Raw genomic sequence first — 19,582 nt, 5'->3', positions numbered from 1 at the left:
CCGCGTATGGATGGTTCGGTTCCCTCGCTGTCTTTTTAAGCTCTGTGCAAAATAATTCACACAATTGGTAGCGATGAAAATTATAACCAGGGTGTAACGAGAGCTCCATGCTGAAGGAGCCTGAACGGAGAGGGAATGCTAGATTTCAGCGTTCTTTCGCTGAATTCCTCTAATTTCGCCCGCTTAATGGAACCAATTAAGGGTAGAATCAAGGCACTGTTGACCAAACGGTAGACAGAGTAGCAGACCATTGAATATACATGCTCATGTTCTCATCATTTATTTTTCCTACTAATTTTTTCCCCATGCTTCCATCCTTTTTCCCTCATTCTGCATCTCCTTACGCCTTTAGCCGGCCATTCCTCTCCAACCAACCGACCTGTTCCTCTGTCCAAGTGGCCTGTGATAGCTATAGGCGCTCAGTTGGTTACAACTGATCAATGCTGGGATTAGCCTTTGCGAACTGAAGAATTGCAAGATAAACTATTAGAAAAACGAATCAAAATAAAACCTTTTAAAAGGCATCTGGTCCACTGACAGTTTTGTTCGTTCAGTATCAGGACCCAAAAACCCTTGGATAAAGATAAGAATTTCTTGAGGTGGGGACAAGAATGTGAGCCAAAAACTAAAAATGCAGGCTAACTGCAACGGACCCCCTAAGTGTCAGGTCTTAGAAAATTCCGAAATTTCAAAGACCTGACAGAAGAGTGAGCGGCAACCTTCAATTGAGCAATACTGAATTGTTCTCACAAAAGAACTTCTCGATACCAAAAAGTTTTTATAACCATTTCACCTTACCATTCTCTTCTTCCAATCGGGTTTGGATCATTCTCAGTGTTGCACAGTAGAGTCTCTTGAATATGAAAGCGATCTTCGCAGTAATGAACATTACTTGAGCAGTAGTGAAAATAAGGCCTCAAAAAAAATTCAGGCCTGCACGGGATTTAAACGAAGAATAATCATGTTTACCGAAACAAATTGGGTTATTTAACGTTTTCGTTAACAGCAGTCTGCCATGGTTTCGGATTGGTTACCTCCAAGCAGAAAACTAGGCACAAGAAAAATAAAAACATCTCACATGCAAGGTAATCGTTGGGCTGTTTCCACGGAGAATTCGTGAACTAAATCAGTGGCTTATTTTCACAACTGCTCAAGTGGTGTTGATTACTGCGAAGATTTCTTTCATATTCACGTCTTTATCCGCAGTTCAAATATATGTCTTTCATATATTCACAGTAGTAGAGCCTCTCTTTCTACTCCTGGATGAACAATAAGCAGTAACTACGTATGCGCAACTTCCGAACCAGCCAATCGACGTGCTTAAAAAACAATACTTACCTCCTTTAGCTTTAGTATCACTCTGTTTCAGCTTTAGAATGACACAACCAAATTTTTTTTTCAGTCATTTCGAGGTAAACGTATCATTTCCCTCTGCCCATAAAAAGGCATGACTGGACTGCTACTGGGAACGAGTTCTTTTTTTCAAAAAGCCCGTGAAGCCCACATGTGAGGCACGTAGAGAAAGAAGAGTGAATTCCAGCCGAATCGCGCAGACTGTCGCACTAGCTTCGCAAGTCTTTCCCCAGTCTTACTCTCTTTTTCTACAGTCTTAAAGGGAGCATATTCAGACGAGCCCAAAACGGGTTCATGTAAAATGGCGGGAATCAGGCAAAGAACAAAAGTAAACCGTAGTCGTTCCCCTGATAACCATGATGGCTGTTTGTCGTTTTTTCACACGCAATCACTGAGTAAGGGCCTGAAGGGGCCAAAGAGGGCTGTTTTTGGTGCGAACATGAGATAGGCCTTTCTGAGGATACTACAAGTGACCTTATTTTATGAACAATTTTAACATTTAGCAAAGTGTATCCGTCGTTTGAAAAATGTACCACAGAATATTAATGAAAAGTAACACAAAAAGTCACGAAATTTGGTTGAACAAAATAACGGAGTAAAACAACTGCGAAAACTTAGAAAGAACAATTTCTACCAGTTCATTTTAAGTGTCAAGTAACTCGCCTGTAAAAAAGGCGTCAAGCGGTATATCATCTTTCACACGTTCAAACACGTTTTGAGGACATTAAGAAATCAAAACAAACTCAACGATCATTACTCACTCTCTTACAATTAATTATTCTTCACTAGATCCAATCAATCCTATTTATGGCGCAAAAAGGTCGTTTGAAGTTCTCCGATCTGTTAAGCTCAATAAAAGCTGTCCTCACCGAAGTCAAACCAAAGTTGCCGACAGTTTATTTATTGTTGAATTAAAACACTTGACTTCGAAAAGGTCGTGTTTTTGCGTGACCTCAAAAAAGAAAATCGAGTTTATGAAAACAAATTTCTTAATTATCAGCACGAAAAAGCTGTTCAACTAGACAGAAAATGAATAATTATACGCTTTTCAATTCGGTGTTACTCCAGATCCGAGGCATGATTTGAAAACGTGTTGACTGAAGACTCGCACCGGCTAGTTTTTTACTTTTCAGTATAGGCGATTTTTTTTAAACTCATCCTCGTTCCCACGGTCCACTTTTCCTCGGTTTTCAATACAATCCAGTTGAAAAAACAAACGTAATGGTTTTTTTTTTTTTGTGGACCTGACCTCCAAATAACAGGAAAGATTTTTTTGAAAGACGAGAACCAGAACATTGGCAATCTACACTCGGCTCGCCTTCAAAAGCCATATTAACTTCCGACTTATCAGGATCATAATCAGAGCTTCAATAAGATCTTAAACTAATACACATAGCAATATTCTAATCTCATCTAACATAGGCCTTTGTGACCATCGAAAAATGTCTCTGTGTTTTAGCATACTCAGCGGCGCCACAAGGCCACTGATACTATCAGACAGATCACAATATGGCAAATTGGGCTAATTTAATTGTCGATTTCATTTCCTAACTTCTCATTTCTACCAAAAGAATCTGACGAGAACGAAAAGAACCATGGCAGGAAAAAAAGATTGTGGTATTTTGTTGCGTAATAAATAGGTCAAAATCTTCACACGGTTAGACATGGATCTAGTGATTGCCCAAAGAAGATTTACTACAGTTTACATTTTTGACGGCGCCAAACTAAACACGGACTTTAAATGCTTACAAATGACTTAAAACAAACTTCCCGTGTAAATATTTATCCATCTGCTGGCGAGAGATAATGGAGCAATGGATTTTCGAACAGATGATCGCTTCCAAACGCGCATACGTTTCTTCCTTTCTATTCTGAAAGTCGTAAGTTATCGCATGTCAATAATTTGCATGATCTGAAATCGTAATTTTCAAATAAAACTCTAAGCACTATGAGTTGTTGGAATTCGAGCAAAATAATCAGAAATTCACTAATCCGAGCTCAAACTGCCGTCCATGTTTAAAACAATAGTAATACTTAGCTGTGTGGTCTCAAAAACACTTAAACTTGTACTGTAAACAAACAGTGAGACACCAGTCTCAGGACAATCAATCCAAGCCTGGGTGGTCTAGGGCGTCTCCAAACCCATATCCGCTTTGAAGTTGGCTGAGAATGCCACGGTGAGCATTGGCGTTACGTCGACTACAAACAAAGGCTTTATAAGCAGTGAGCCCACTGCTCATCGGACACAATCCAACATGTACAACACATTCGCCGCAATGAGATTTTCACCGTACACACAACTCTCTCTACCAACGCAGAGATTTCGACAACAAGGGATCGAAGGCCTGTGTTCTTGTTGCTATTACAATTCAGGTTGCAGCTACTCGAGCTATGGTTCAGGATTCGGGATTTATGGTTGCGCGGAAATGCTCCCCAAACCACCATACTCTTACGTTGCTCTCATATCCATGGCCATCAAGAACTCGCCGGAGAAAAAAGTTACACTAAGCGGGATTTACCAGTTTATTATGATGAACTTTCCGTACTACCAGCAGAGCAGAAGAGGTTGGCAAAATAGTATTCGGCACAATCTCTCGTTGAACAAGTGCTTTGTGAAAGTTCCCCGCGACAAATCGGATCCTGGAAAAGGCTGCTACTGGACTCTGGATTCGTCCTTTGAGGAGATGTTTGAAGAGGGGCGATTTTGGAGGCGAAAACGAAGGCCGAAACAAATAGTCAGTGCGAGACAACGAGAAGAAGACACTTCCCCGAGTTCTCCTAGAGAAGAGCACGTCGAAGAGACAGAAGAGCAAAGCGAGAAAACCGTCAACAGTGCAAGTTCGAGTTACGATCGCGACAGAGAAGACAAGAAATTGGAGACTTCTGACAATGAACTTTGTCATGAAAGTTCGTTCGAAAAACAGCGTTGTTTTTCGCAACTACAAAACCAAAGACACTCGACCTTTCCTGACGAACAAAATATGGCTATGGATGCAAAATGTGATGACTCTTCAACTTGTGGTTTGAAGTTTAGCATCGAAAGACTCCTTGGTGATCGATGATTGTCATACATATTAGCTTGAAAAGTAGAACTGTAGAGTTCCTTCTAAGAGACAATGAACAGCAGAAGTACAAGTAGAAATGTTTCAATATTACGTTTCTAAGAGAAACCCAAAATTTGAGTTTGAATGAATAACCTTTCAGAAACTGATGTCAAGAAAAATCGAACAAACACTGGCCATTTAAATTGATCTCGGTCAGAAAAAGTGTTATCATCTAGAATTGCAAAATCAAAATTAAACCAGCTTTTTAAGCCGCGTCGCGGTTGTTTGTAATTCAAGTCAATCAAATGAAATGTATTGATGTTTTCGCCTCTGTACAGACTGCCGAGACAACATTTTATTTCAAAACAGAAATCAGGGAAAAAAAATGTCTCATATCCGTTGTCCCTGGTTTATATTTAATGTGTAGGAGTTGCGGCAATCAAAGGAGATTTCGGTTTTGTTTGCGGGCAAGTAGTTGTCATCAAGGTACTAGTGTTTTCGAGAGTCTCAGTGAAATGGGAAGTTGTTCACTTGATAATAGTTTCGACAACACCGTTCTCTCTCAAGTCAAGTTGACAAAATATTTTATGATCAAATCGTTGTTCATGAGTTATCTATAATGGGTTGCCAAAAGAAAAAGTAAACAAGCCAGCGAACAACTAAGAAGGTCTTAAGACCATAAGAGATCCAGGGCGAAAACGTATTTGTAGCAAGATGTCTACATGTCGATACATGAGCAAATTGCGACATAACAAAACCAAAATTCAACCACACGCTGGAGACATTTTCAAAACACACTCGTTGTTTACGTTACACTGTACTGTAAAATGATAAACAAGCGAATAAAAATATATAGCAAAAAAACTTCTGTCTGTTTATGGCGTAATTTTTTTTCTATTGTATTTGAGACAAATCTAACCCTCTATCGCTTACAAATCTTCAATTCTAACTAAACCTAAATCTTTGATGCTTCCTTTCTTTTATTGTTCTCACAAACAGTTGATTCAGTTGGTGCAGTCATAACTTCTCTTTTCTGTATCAAAAATTGTATCAAAAATATTGTAAGAACTAGAAAAATCTGTCGTCGTATGATAATCCAAAAACAAAACCAATTCCTTTGAGGAGAGCAGGATGGGACTGACATGGATTAGCAGCTATCTAGAACTGAGATAATCTTCCGCCTGTACACCGCGGTCTCTTGTTAAATACTTATAAACCAAACGTCAATCCGTGGCAGTATGTAGGATTTTGGCTTACTGAAATTACTCAGTATACGCGAGGTTATTTTGACATTTATCAAATCCTATCTCTGAAAGGTTTCCACGTTTATTTGATAGCGTGCCTATGAAGTTTATATAAGCGTGCTGCGTAGTTTATTTGTACAACCACGAGTCAGGCTGTAAGGAAGAGCTGAATATCTCCAGCCGGTTTTCCTGAGATAAAAGAATCAAAACTCAACACTGAATTGTGTCGTCTATCTGGGTTTATTAAATGATTGGTAAAAAAAAGGCCTTCATGAACAAGCTCGAAAACTGTACTGATTTCAATCAGTCACGTTCAACAATATTTGATATTTAGCAAATATCAGGTGGCTTTTAAAAAGAACTATCCCGATACATTTCCTCAACTGACGGGAGCAAATTTAGAGGAATTGTTTTCTAAGTGCATCCCAGTTTGTTATCATAATAACATATATCCAATTTTTTTTTTTTTTTTAACTGAAAGCGCTTACTTTATCACGAAATCCTAACAAATTATCAAGCAAGAGTTAGAGTTTGATAGAGGACTTGGAGTATTTTACTCAGCTTGTTATCTTGTTTTGACTTGGTGCTCCATTAGGCTACGCTTTGAAAGGAAACCCGCTACATCATCAAACCTCCGTCACAACTCAAGGTAAACTCAACATCAAAAATCTTCTGGCTATTGCTATACATTTTTCACACTTCCATTTGGGAGAATTTGGTCTTCGCAAAGATTTCCTCTCGGAAAATGAAAAATAACTCATTGAATCAGTTTGACCGCAAAGCATCAAGAATCTGTGAGGTTATACCAAGCCAAATTAGTAAACAATGTTATTTAACCGAGGAAATTACTGTTTATATAGTAAAATGATCGGAGACGTGCCGCTAACTGGGAAAGCAGTTATCTTCCCAGATGCGTCTACAAAATTAGGCAATTTCCGTCATTACGAACCTTATCGGAATCATCTGATCGGAGAAACAATTTTGGACGAAATCAAAACAGTCGCTGTGCTATCAGTTAAAGATATGTTCTCAAAATTCCTTCCGCAAATGAGACTCTTTGTCGTCAATTTTCTTGTGTTTTCACTCGTTATCAGTGAACTGAGTACAGCTTTTAAATAAAAGTATATGGTATTTACTCAATCACTGTTGACCCGAAAAAAGGGTCTCCAACCACAAATGAACACGAAATTTTGAAATACATTTTGTCCGGTAGGATTATATGACAATCAGGAAAACTTTGCTTGCTGAGGCAGTCTGCACTTTTCAGTTCATTGGAGCCGAAACACTGACATCTCAAATTGTGTATGTGACAACTCACGTACCTCTTTTGACAAGAAATCTAAGGTGAATGCCCGATAGAAAGACTTGCTGATTCTTTTGGGCTCAGCGATATGGAAGAGTAGTTAAATTCTGCTAATTACCTAGCAGGCATTGCTGTAATGAATAAAGTGTCAAATGGGTGTCGAAAAAAAAAAAAAAAACTGAACGACAACGATCGATAAACAAATCAAGGCCATGTCGGCTACAACTATTTTAAGCCTCGAAGCAACACGTCTTTCCCGATTGAAGACAATCAGGTAGAGAGGCCATATGCAAATTTCAGCCTTCATTAAATCTGTAAGAGTTCCGACTCTAAATTTTTATTGACGTTTGTTAATTTATATAATATACTTAGGGGATGACTTTATCCATTTTATTTTTTTAAAAAATAACCAAACAATTCAGGTTGTAAAAAGCGCTGTGGCTTTTGATTGCAGTGGAGTACAATCTGAATGTATATTTACTTGCGAGCAAGAAATTACTAACTGTTTATATTCTCATGCTTTTGAAGTAGATTACAAACGACTTTCTGGCTGCATTCTCTTAGTCGCCTGGGCAATAATGCTTTATTATCGTGAACCAAACAATTGTTTAATAAAGCGCTTACACTAAATCTTTCTCGTGCTTCATTAATTTTTGATCTCGAGTTCTATTTATTGAAAAAAAAAGTAATCTGTTTGTCCCAGTCTCAATCTGCAAACGATTTTGACTGGTTATAGAAAGATTTTCCCCCCTAGGAATAAAATTAGTCTGCTTGGAAAGCTTGGAAAAAGATTCTTTCTTCAGTAATAGATGACTATGCCATAAAATTCGTATCTACTCAGCAACGAGATAAGCTGAAAGCTCGCGTGCCATTCATTTTCCGGCATTTGAAAATTTACCACACACTGCTCGTAATTTTGTCGGTCATTGTACTTAAAAAAATTCCATCAATTAATAATGTCAATGATCTTATATTTTTTTTTTCTTCGAGTAACCTAAGTAGTTTTGAGTAATCCTTTAAAGTCACGAGTATTTTATTTAATAGAAATGTATGTTTTTTTCTTCAGGCGCACAGATAGAAATTTATAAATAAATTTAGGAAAAACATTTTGAAAATAAAATTAGACAAATAATACGTTCCCTTGACAAGAACACTTGGAAATTTTTCAAGAGAATATAAACTGATAATCTCCTCAAACTATTCATGTGCGCATAAAAAGGCCTGGGGAGGAAGGTTTCCAGTGAACATTCCTCACCAGTAAATGGCATAAAACGGTTCAAAGCTTCCACATTAAAGGTGTTCAAGGTCGCCTGCAACTTGCGGTAATACAAAATACACTGATTTTGCCAAGTAATTCTCATCGCTGATTTACTAAAAGTTCTAAGACCAAATATCCCTCAAAGTGCTATGAATGCATCACAGAACTCCTTTCAAGACCCATTGGTGTTTCACGATCATTGCTCAAAACTTAGGCTTGTTCCAAATTCGATTTGTACGGCGGGCCTCTTTTGACAAAGCATAGATGATAACTTAAAATGCCTGGTTCGGGGTTAAGTAAAGCGATGGAAAAAGAGCCAAAGAAAACGAATTATAATACCCATCTGGGGGTGTATAGACAACGAAAACGGGGTCAGTGATTATGATTTAACATTTCTGATATTGAGGAAATCAGTTTACATTGTCTCGGTTTAAAAGAGCTCTCCTTTTCCTTTTTGCCACGAAACCCAGCATTTTCTATGGTATGCTCCCAATTTGACGTTTTTTTCCAATAAAAATGTTTATCGTCCAAATTGTCGTGAGCGAAAGTCGGAATTATTTCAGAGGTTTTCTTTTTTAATGACTGCAAAGCCTCTTGGCCCAATTTGGTAGAATTAATTCTATATACCTTTTTTTTTCGGTTAAGAGTTTGATGAGGACATGTTTCACTGGTGGGAAGAGCTTGCCAACTAAAATATGTTTAGATTTTAGACGTAGCCGCGCAAAGGGTCACAAAATTGAGAGCCTTCGAGTATCTTTTTAAACGTCTTAATTAGCCACGATGGAATTTTCAATATATTGAGTGACCTCTGGTTAACAAGAAGGGTTGAAATACAGACAAAATGTGTCGATATCCTGAAATCCAATAGCGTTTGTTTCATCAAGCGAGACTTCTCAAAAAAAGCAGTTCAGACAGCACATGAGACAAGCTGGTTTGAAAGATAAAGACCCAACCTCTTTACACGGGTATTAGCCTCTTCATGTCGCCCCGAGAAGGACAAAAACAATATTGAATGCAACTACATACGCCTAATACCTTTAAGGGTTGCGTTTTTGGCGGAATTACCGTGAGCATAAACTGTTTTAAAACACTTGTTAAGTACAGTAATCTTTTCCTGCGCGAGAAAAACACTCGATCTCGCCTGACGGATTTATAACAGATGATTCGCTAAGGGTGTGATGCCAATGTCGATAAAGTTTCGAATTGTGTCTTAAACTAATCAAACTACCGCGAGCGCTTTTTAACACAGATATTCAAAACATTGTTTTAGTTTTATTCATTCATGCCAGAAGTAAGGCCGTGTTTGTAAGAGTGTGATGCTGCCCTTTGAGACTCAAAGAATGTAACTGTCTGCGAAATCTATAAAAACAAGTTTGGTAATGACATAATTCACAGCTAGCATATCAATGTCTAACATAGTTTTAAATCGATTTTGTCTACTTTCTCTCTAAACGAAAGAATGCAATATTAAGTTTTTTCTTGAATTCTGAGGTTAGTGAAACCGAATATCGCAAGCTAGGCGCGGAACTCACAAAAAAAGAGGCTAAAGGAATTAACTCATTTTACCGACAAATAAAGCAAATGAATTGCAAGGTTCTTCGTAACAAAGCGAAATAATTCGGTGAACGGTCTATAAGATGTCTTGAATACCACGACCGCCTTCTAATTACATACGCGTATCAGACGGCCAAATTAGAATTAAATAAGAGTGTCTGCTCTTCCTTAAAAGACACTTGGACTCAATGCGTTTTTAATTTAATTCGTAATTCTTGACTAAAAATCAAAACAATCCTAGGATTCTTTACTGCCAAATTACTGGCAAAAGCTATGGCTGTGGAACTATGGAAAACAGGAGAAAAAAAAGGAATTTTCAGTAGGAAACCAAGTAAAAGCGAGATGCGTATTTACAATGTGATGCATGAAAAAACGCAATGAAGTGGAGAGCTCACACATATGTAACCTAGACGATCTTGATTTGATTGAATTATACATTGCAAACGCGAAAAACACCATCTGATGGATAGCGTTTGAAGTCCACCATTCGCCATGATTTGGAAGGATTTTTTTTTCCCTTCACTTAATTCCAAGTCGAATTGAAATTTCTTAATCAGGCGAAAGGTGTAGTTTTCACAACAGGAAAGGAAGAGCGATTGTCTCGCCGGTGAAAACGTGCTCATATTTTGACCACGAGGAGGAGGTTTGTTCTTTCTGCTGTGTTGGCGGAAAACTAGGGCGCTTCAGGACAAAACCATCGAAAAACATCGTAAACAAATCTATAGGTTCAGGAATCGATTAGGAAACTTTCCAACTGAGTAGAATGAGGGTAGCACTGTCAGTGTTGAAGGAAGCGGATTAACCCTGCAAATGCTTGATACAGCATTTTTTTTTTTCAAAGTATTCGAGACCTCTTGCCTTCCTTCCTTCCTTCTTAACTTCTTCATTTTGAAATGAAGAGACAGCGTTTAATCTGTCAATAAGGGATCATCTCGCCTGTTTTAATCCTCTTATTTTCCCCATGAGGAGTAACTTAACGGGCTTTTGCTAGCAGCCAGATATGTTTACCTTGTGGTTTATCCAGTATAAACTAAAAATCCTGAAATACTTTCATATCTCTACGTAAACAACTTCAGTGGTTCAAAATTAAATTGGTTTGGCAATAGTTCAAGACTTAACTGCGTGTCTGACCGACAAGTAACAGGTCATGAGGTATACGTTCCTTTCTTCAAAAATCACTAGTATTCATATTTCTTTCACTTCTGACAGGTTTATATGAAAATTTTAGAAAAAACCCCAAAATTCCGTTTTCGAAAATACTTGAAAATAACTCGAGAAACTGCTGTTTATAAGGTTTCTTCCAAATGGCAACATTACCAGATAACATCCACAGACTTAAAAGTTACAACAACGCTTCCTTTCTGCATTATTTTATCTAGAATCTTTTATTTTTTTATCAGAAGCAAAAAGAATTTCTTCAGAATAGTGAGAGTTGCTATATCCATGCAATACAATGCGGTGTAGTGCACCATTTATTTTTCGTCATTGCTCCCAAGTTTCTCCTGTTATCATACAAAACATCGGAGCGTTCATTAGAATTCCAGATTAAATTCAAACTGGGAAATACTTCCTTTATTTCTACTTTCAAGACGTAGATCAACATTTACAGTTGATACAAAGAAATCATTTTCGTTTGATTAAAATTGAGCACAACAGGCAGTTCCTAATAATTATATCACCTTGGGAATATAATGGAGTAAAAGAAAACACGAAAATTGTTTAAGGATTATCGGCTGTACTAGATAAAATAACGAAAAACAAATCTCAAGGAAAAACATTACTCATTTTGACAGTTAAAAAGAAAAGGCAGTTATCTAAATTTTCGACGATTAAGCTCGGTTTAAATGAAATAACATGAAATCTTTGGAGTAGATATGTTTGAAGAATACATGGAGAGTCCTGCTGAGAAGAGCATGAGTTTGAAGGGGACGAATCCCACAGATGGCACCAATTTGACAGAAGGAATAGATTGCGAAGCGCCAAGGTGGAGTCGAACCATACAGAGCTTTTGTTCCGGCTCAAATAACCACAGGAACGTAACTTCCTACAGATTTACAACAATAAGCCAGATTGGCAATTGTCCATGGACTTTGTAAGCGTATAGTGGCGTCAAGTGAAGTGATCATTTCACAAAGGAATCTGGTATAATAGCAAAAAGAGAATAACCCTGACTAATGCTTTTTCTCGTATTTTTTTTTTTTTAAAAAGCTCGAGACATAATGGCGACCTTTCAGGAAGAACTCATAATAGGAACTTGCCTATATTGTCTTTTTCATGGTATTGGAAAACAAAAGATATCGAAAACAACTTGAGTGTTTTTTCCTATCATCAAGCTAAAGCGATGTTCTTCGCAAAAAAGAAAAGATCGCGTGCCGCTGTGAAATTTTGTTGGCTTTCATCTACCACGTGGGTGTGAAATGGCTTCCACGTGTGCAAATTTATCTCATGCAATTCTTGGACCTGACTCAAACAAGCAAAGATGGAAGTAGGAAAAATTGTATATTAAATCGAATTAGTCATTGAATAGGTGAAATAGTACAGAAATGTTCCATTTTTTGTGATTGCATGATTAAGGTCCCCCCCTAACTTTAACTGGACAACGGTTCCTAATACTCCCACGTGAGTTACGCGTGGCTTGTCTAACGTGATAATTCGCGCGTGTTTTGCCTAGAAGCTGAAAACTCGTCTGAAAGATTTTTCATTCTCTTACAACCATGGAAATGATTATTTAATTGTCAAAGTAAACCTCTACGTCCAAGAGTCTTGAGGAGATTCTAACAGCATGTTAAAGAGGATGTAAAACTAAATTGCCCATGTAGTTTTTGCAAATAAAGGCATCAAGTAAAATATTGATTGAAGTATTGCATACCGTCATTTTCAACAAGACATCTCGTTTTTATGGACGATCCGTTCCATTGAGTTATTAGTCATAACCACGCCCGTTTCTCTGTAAACATTGGGTCGACTACAAGTCTCCGTCCGTTTACAACGTAAACAACCCAGTCACTCGTAAATTCAAGCATAGGTTTACGTACGCCAATAAAAATCTCCGCTAGAATAAATTGCTATAGCCAACATGTTCAGTTTATGTTAAACAATCTAACCCCACCTTAGTACCGGGATCGCAGCAAGTTCTTACAAGCCGATCACCCTGTACAATAGCAAAATACACACCAATCTGTGGCTAAGCTGAATGTTTTCGATATATGGGGAGACGAACGGTCGCGGGCGGAGAAACATCCGTATTTAAAACAAAGGCTACGCGATTTCGAAGTTATGACTGCACACAATCCTCACTCTTTCACTATTTGCATTACTGCTGCAGTTTTAAATCCTCATCGTTGTAGATCGATGATGAAAACGATATTTGTGTCGCCATATCTAACCGACGGAATAAAATCAATGCCATTTTCTGAGGGTTGTGCAAATGTCGCCCTCGCTACAAGTTGCCCTTTTATTTTTCATGTTCCTATAAGCCCTTTGAAAAACTGCGCCAACTTCATTGCCCTGATAACACTTTGTTTGGTAAATTTACATTGGCGTAATTAACTCTAACTCGTTTAGTAAAAAATCAGGAGTTTTTACATCGATATGCTTAACAAAATACTAGAATGTGGTATACGTCACAGAAAGCGTTGGTGTCCCTTTCCATCAAAAGTAATGTTAGCTTCGATTTTTTTGCGGCACATTCTAATCGCTTTCTTTTGATAGGAAAATTCCGTGTTTCTAGTTTTCTGACCCATTGGAAGGCCTATTTGACCCTTGGTAAATGCTCACTGATCGATTCTTCGCGAGCTTCATGTACGGGTGGTCTCAGCCACAAACTAATACGTGAAAGCATCAATGAACAAAGTGAAACGTATACAAGAATAAGACTTTCCGGCACGCTTATAGATGTGCCACGAAATACCACGCACATTACACTCGACAAAGCAAACGCAAAACAGTGCGGAAGAAATGTGCAGATGGAGTTGGACAGATGTATTTGAACGGCGTATTTGGAGAATAAATATAGTTGGCTCTGCTGTATAACTATGATAAGACCACAAGTTTATTGAACAAACTCATTTACGAAGTTACTCAGCTCTGATAATTACAATGATTACCGGTAAACATGTACCCTTGGTTGAACAACTTTCCTACCAAGTTTTACTTACATTGTAGCTCTTTCGCTAATTTTTTTTGGTCTTTAAATTCAACTGGCTCACTTTCAAAGATTGGTCCTTTTTGCGATAACCCAGCTAGCGGAAAATTCGAGGAAAACGGAAAAATAACAGCGTCGTTGGCAATTTGAAACTTAACTCGTAAAGGAAATTCGGAAACCTTTGTGTCCGCAGATTGCATTGAACCGTTGGATCAGTTTTGAGGTAGGACAAAATTCAGCGACGAATTTGCATGAAATTTACGCCGAACTGAGTTTATGAGGACACTGATTCCTTTCCAGAGGGAAGAGTGAAAAAAATTCCACATTTTGTTGCTTAAACAAAATGCTTCTAGGCCAACTTGACTCTGAAGAAGGCCGATGTCACCGCTGCAACCGTTCAGGATGGTGGAAAATAGTTGTATTTCATTAGTATTAAATAGCTTTACCAGAAAATCTTGTCAAGCAAAATAATAGAAACAAGTTTCCTTAAGATAGATTATTCTATGATCGTGTTTTTGTCTCACTGATTTACGGGCGAATGTTTCATGTAGGTTGATCAGGAACTCTTACACTGAAAGAGAAAGGAAAATCTGTGAAGCCTGCTGTGAGGCGAAGCATCCTCGATTGACTCATTTGAGCAGTTCAGACCTTCCTTGAAGAAGAACAGTACTTTACTTGAGATCTCTTTTTCATATTTTGGGTGCAACTAAAGATTGCCTCAAACCGCAGTTGTTTTAAAAATGTTGGATATTGAGAATCTTGGCTTCTTCAGAAAATTTGATACAATTAAAATTGTGATGCAACAACAAGATTTTTTCATCTGCCGTTCAGGCTCGAACGGAATTACTGCCACAACCAGTAAACAACAATATATATTCATTTCTAAACCCGGCCATCAGATGTGTATTTTTTCAATGTTTCATTTAGAGCTGAAGAGAAACATTGCCAGCTTCCCAGTTTCGTGCTCTCTGTTTCGATGATTCAATTACGCGTAGTTAATTCAGAAAATTCCTATCAATGCGTTTTAACGGACATCTTCTCAGTATGATTCAGGGTGCTTTCCTCTCACCTCGATATCTCTCTCTGTCACTTTTTTCTCTTGTGGGCGAAGCTCTATGGCGAATTATTCTACTTCAAATTATTCCTATTCTTTTTGAATCAAGAGTCAAACAAAAAACCCTCTCGCAGATAATCCAAAGGCAACGGTGTTGTGAGATTCAGAAGAGAGGCGGCCGGCCGTGATTTCGTTCTTCCCTCGCCCTGTTAAGTTTCTTTTTGTCATCGGTGAATAACATGAATCTTGTTCATATCACTGCTGATAATGCCGCAAACCCACAAGAACATGAAAAGAAATCAACAACTGTCCCTTAGACACGCCAGGTATGAACAAAGAATGACAGTGACATTGGTTGAAATAAAATTTGAAAAACGGAAAATTGAATTCAGACAATATTTCGTAATCTCTAAGAAGCTTACATCTTAAATAACTCTTCCACAAACACATTAAACACAATACAGTATATACAAACGCCTAGAGTTCTGTTTGACTTCGGGAAAGACAACAAAGCAAGCTTGAGCGGCAAACAGCCGAAGTTAAAGAAAAAAAAGCTTGTCAAAGATTTTTTCTCGGCTGCATTTTCATGGGAAGCTATCGTTAAGGAAACTCTTGCTGATCACTGTAGTCTCATGAATCTGTTATAATGTTATTACAAACCCCCAGATAATACACAGTTTATTCTTTGTTTTCACAAGGATTTTAGTCCGATAAGCGGATTGTTGAAGATTTAGTTTTTCCATTAGTTGCTATAGTTTTGTTTAAGAATTAATGAGGTCAATTTGACATACCACGATGTTTAAACGTTCCCTTTTGTCTGCCTTCGATTCTTGGTTTACATTTTTGATAAAATACCTCGAAAACAGGTGTAGTGGATGAACAAAGGCCTCTGAAGGCACAGCCGACAATCTCATCTAACGCATTTTATTCCAGGCTTCATCCCTGCTGTGAAATCTTTTTTTTTTACCAGTACGACCCCGAGGACCCGCGTTTGTCATAGAGAGAAGACCAAGCTAGTAAAAGCAACCTGCAGCTAGAATAACAAGATCTATAATAAGGTTACTGTCTTTATAAACCGAGCTAAACCGCTTTGCTAAATGCTGTCTTTTCTCCAATAGTTACGTGAATTAAAAATGTTTACGAAACGACTGTGTCAAGTTAGGTCGCATATCGAGTGGCATGGGAAAAATCGAAAAAAGCCTTTTTTCGTGAAACCACTTAGTTATTTACCTGTGTTTGAGAAATAAGATGGATAAACAGTAAAACGACAATTTCAGTCGCTAATTTAGTCCCTGAAATAACAATTCTGCGAACCGGAAGTGTCAGGGGTAAACATCAAATGATCCCTGCCCGCATGTATAATGAATGAAATGTGTTTCTCGGGACTAGTGTTTGTAAAGCTAAAATCTGTTGAAGTTTTTCTTTTCTAGTGTCAGAATAAAACAGGAGAGTCGTCGGCGTATTTACTTAAATTGACTACCCTTCAACAATATTTCTTGACAACAGGGAAAGTTATTTGTTTATCCTTCATCGTATCAATATTTACAGCACACACGAAAGGTTCGCAAATAGGAAAGAAAAATGTTTATTCAGTAGCTAAATCGCGCAATACAGACAAATACGTTTGAAAGGATTGGTAGATATTATTAATAGAAAAGCTGTAACCCACTGTGGTCGCCTGGGGTAAAAGGTCTCAAGGCACGCCTCGAATAGTTTTTCAGCAAATTTGAAAAAAAAATTACCGCAAACTTTTCGAGTGAATACCTAATCCTTTGCCAAATTCGTGTTTCGCCTGCTCGTCCTGAATTAGAACAGAGCATCCTGTAACGATCGATGTACAAAATCTTTCTGTCATCCGTAATTTTTTGGGCTTTCCTGTATGTTATTTAAGTACTCAAGAGCGGAGAATACCCATTAAATAAAAAGATAAATCAATGTCTCAGATTTTATCACTTTATTACGATTTTAAACTGATGCGATTTTTCTGATTAAAACATATTTTCAAGGAAGATTCATCCGCAGTTATGTGTTTCCCAAATTTCGCTTCAAGACGCAATACCTGGGAAGTTTAGTTACAAATCTTTTGGGTGATCTACGAGTTTTAAATGTTGTGGGCAACAGATTTGTCCAATTATCAGCAAAATGGCACAAACGGTAACTTTTCGTTTAGTTGCAATTAGCCACGCTTAGTAACTAGGGCTGATCAGACGTGATCCTGTTAGCCTCGCGTTCGTGCGCTATCGCTTTAAAACCGTTTATAACCACAAATCAAGAAAAAATCTAAAACTGTCCAGCTCTTGTTCATGTCGGTTCACACATGCTTAAGATAGTCACCGTGTGTTAGTAACCAAGAGTGCGGCAGTTCAGGCAGGTACACTGACTACACAATCCGCTCGAACGCGGCGAACCAGGAACAGTCCAAACTGAACTGTAAACGTTGAGAGAATGAGGGTTTATTCCTGTGCTGTTACAGGTTAAAGCTGTGCAATTGTTACAGAATCCCTTCACAGGACTGCTGTAGTCTGTGGGAACGCTGAATCTTGGAGCAGGAAAATTCCCGTCTACGCGTGAAGATGAAATCTTAACCAAATCTGAAACCGTCTGCGCTCCGACAGTGTTCTCGTTTATCGAGGTGGTTTCGTTCATTATCTGTTCCCTCCTCTCTCTCGATTGCTTATTCCCTAATATGTTTGCAATACTAAAAGGGTGAATTGGCTCTATTGAGCAAGGCTCTTGCTTCACCTGATTTACAGGTATGTTTCTCTGCGCTTCGCTTTGATCGCCCGTGGAAGAATCCTCCATACAAGGACTTTTTGCCGAAGGTGAATGAATTAAGTCTTGAGCAGTCGTCTTTACGGCTCGTCCATCTTGCTTTAGAGGGTTTTTAGCGGCGTGTCCTTGCAAACTGTCGTTCTCCTTTGAGCATGCCTCCAACTCTGTCGAAATTCCATTGTCTTCATCTCCTTCGTCATCTTCATCTTCCTTTCCGCGGTAATTTCTCTGTCTCCTTCGCCTTCTTCGGAAATTTCCTTCCTCGAACATTTCCTCGTAAGACGGATCTAAACTCCAGTAGCATCCCTTTCCGGGATCGGAGCGCTCGCGAGGTATTTTCACGAAGCATTTGTTTAACGACAAGTTGTGTCGAATGCTATTTTGCCAGCCTCGTTTGTTAAGGCGATAATACGGAAAGTTCTCCGTGATAAACTGATAAATTCCACTGAGTGTAATTTTTTCGTTTGGCGCTTGTTTGATGGCCATGGAGATGAGAGCCACATATGAGTAAGGAGGTTTTGGGAGTGGCTCTTGTTCACGGAAGAATATTCCTCCGCCATGGCAGTTCAGAGCGAAGCCAGTTCGACCCCATTGAGGATAAAATGCTGAAGTATAGCTCGGTAAAGCTGGGTGAAAAGATGGCTGACACATGTACGGCGTAGGGTAACAACTACGGTGCGACGGAAACATCTCGTTTGAGTTCACTTTGCGATCTTTAAGGACGGAGTGATAAGCCTGGAGATCTTGAGCAGCAGTCAGGACTGCTTGGAACATTGGAGGCACTGGGAAGAAGTCGCACGGGGTTGTGACTTTTATTTATGGACCACCGGCACTGTTTGTTTATAAGATAAGTAGAGCTTTTGTGTCAAATTATTTATTTACAAACAATCCATAACCGCATTTAGACCACACATTGGCCGATTAGAGCGGAAACAGGTTGCTTGGCAGAAAACTCATCTCACGCACTAATGACTCATTAGACAACATTTCACGGCGTCACAAGACACATGCATCGCTTCTGCAAATATTTACTTAGAAAATCGAGAACAACGCCTTTATGACTTACCCACACTATCATTTGATTGTTTACGCCACGTTTGGAATGGAACAATCTCGAACAACAGCGTCTTTCGATTACTGTCAGCCAATGAATTTTATTCATGAGCTAAGGACAAACTGACCCAGTATTTCCGGGGCATCACAGCGTTTAATGCAGTTTGGAAAAGCAGTTTAGGTTTGTTTGAAGTTAAGAAAGCTTTCACGGGTTAACTAAGGACAGTTTAATGGCAAGCTGATTGTTTTTGCGCCGGTTCACGAGACTTTGGGACGCCAGGTTTTTTCTTTCATTTATTAATAACCATGGTATAGAGTAACAAAACAAGGCTTTTTGTGTTTGACTATGTCAATTGATTCTAAAAAAGCAGCTTGAAGGTAATATTTTTTTTTTGTTTAAGAACCCAAAGAGCAGCTCTTTATCAATTCAGTACAGTATTTCTTCAAGACGTGAAAGAATTACTTTCGTAATGCTTTAGTCTCAAAAGGATGACAGCGGTTAACCTTCGCACCACTAAAGAAGAGTAACAATAATAACAAGATTTTGATTTTATCGATTTTTTTTAGGACTGTCGGTAATTTTCTCGTCCTGTCGTTGCTGGGCAAAAAAAAAAACTGAAAGTTGAACGTTAATGCATTTTCTCAACGGGAATCAGTGTTTGTAATTTACAATATAAGAGGTGAAAAGTTTAGTGAGAGGCCGCATCGGGGACATAGTTTGCTGACAAGCTTTAAGAATAAAAAGGTAAAAAGAACAAAATATTAAAAAGACAAGGAAGCTGGTAAACTCGAAATTTAGAAAC

At 38.3% G+C, this 19,582-nt stretch overlaps 2 protein-coding genes and 2 long non-coding RNA genes across 4 annotated transcripts; 2 read left to right on the top strand and 2 right to left on the bottom strand.

Moving 5' to 3' along the window:
* The first annotated feature begins 1,816 nt into the window (after positions 1–1,816).
* LOC113667775 (uncharacterized) lies at positions 1,817–4,688 on the top strand. Its single transcript, XM_089185063.1, has one exon. It carries the CDS (start codon positions 3,609–3,611, stop codon positions 4,413–4,415), a length of 807 nt encoding a protein of 268 aa, XP_089041189.1. The 5' UTR covers positions 1,817–3,608; the 3' UTR covers positions 4,416–4,688.
* Positions 4,689–13,205: 8,517 nt separating this feature from the next.
* Positions 13,206–14,703, top strand: LOC149038386 (uncharacterized). Its single transcript, XR_016180478.1, has 2 exons — positions 13,206–14,123; positions 14,452–14,703. It is a non-coding gene; the product is annotated as an uncharacterized LOC149038386 (long non-coding RNA).
* Positions 13,790–15,975, bottom strand: LOC149038385 (uncharacterized). The gene is made up of 2 exons (XR_016180479.1): positions 15,746–15,975; positions 13,790–15,212 (listed from the first exon to the last, which is right to left on the bottom strand). It is a non-coding gene; the product is annotated as an uncharacterized LOC149038385 (long non-coding RNA).
* A 918-nt stretch (positions 15,976–16,893) lies between these two features.
* On the bottom strand, positions 16,894–19,388 carry LOC113667660 (uncharacterized). The gene has a single exon (XM_027183517.2). It carries the CDS (start codon positions 18,498–18,500, stop codon positions 17,295–17,297), a length of 1,206 nt encoding a protein of 401 aa, XP_027039318.2. The 5' UTR covers positions 18,501–19,388; the 3' UTR covers positions 16,894–17,294.
* Between the last annotated feature and the right edge of the window lie 194 nt (positions 19,389–19,582).

The sequence above is a fragment of the Pocillopora damicornis genome, chromosome 10 (assembly GCF_964200805.1).
Source record: "Pocillopora damicornis chromosome 10, jaPocDami1.2, whole genome shotgun sequence".
Classification (NCBI taxonomy): domain Eukaryota; kingdom Metazoa; phylum Cnidaria; class Anthozoa; order Scleractinia; family Pocilloporidae; genus Pocillopora; species Pocillopora damicornis.
Note: the sequence above shows the minus strand (reverse complement) of the source record. Positions and strands in the feature narration are given on the sequence as shown.

Bases quoted from the DNA above. Each gene is read 5' to 3' on its own strand.
- LOC113667775 (XM_089185063.1), top strand. From the start codon at position 3,609: ATGTACAACACATTCGCCGCAATGAGATTTTCACCGTACACACAACTC.
- LOC113667660 (XM_027183517.2), bottom strand. From the start codon at position 18,500: ATGTTCCAAGCAGTCCTGACTGCTGCTCAAGATCTCCAGGCTTATCAC.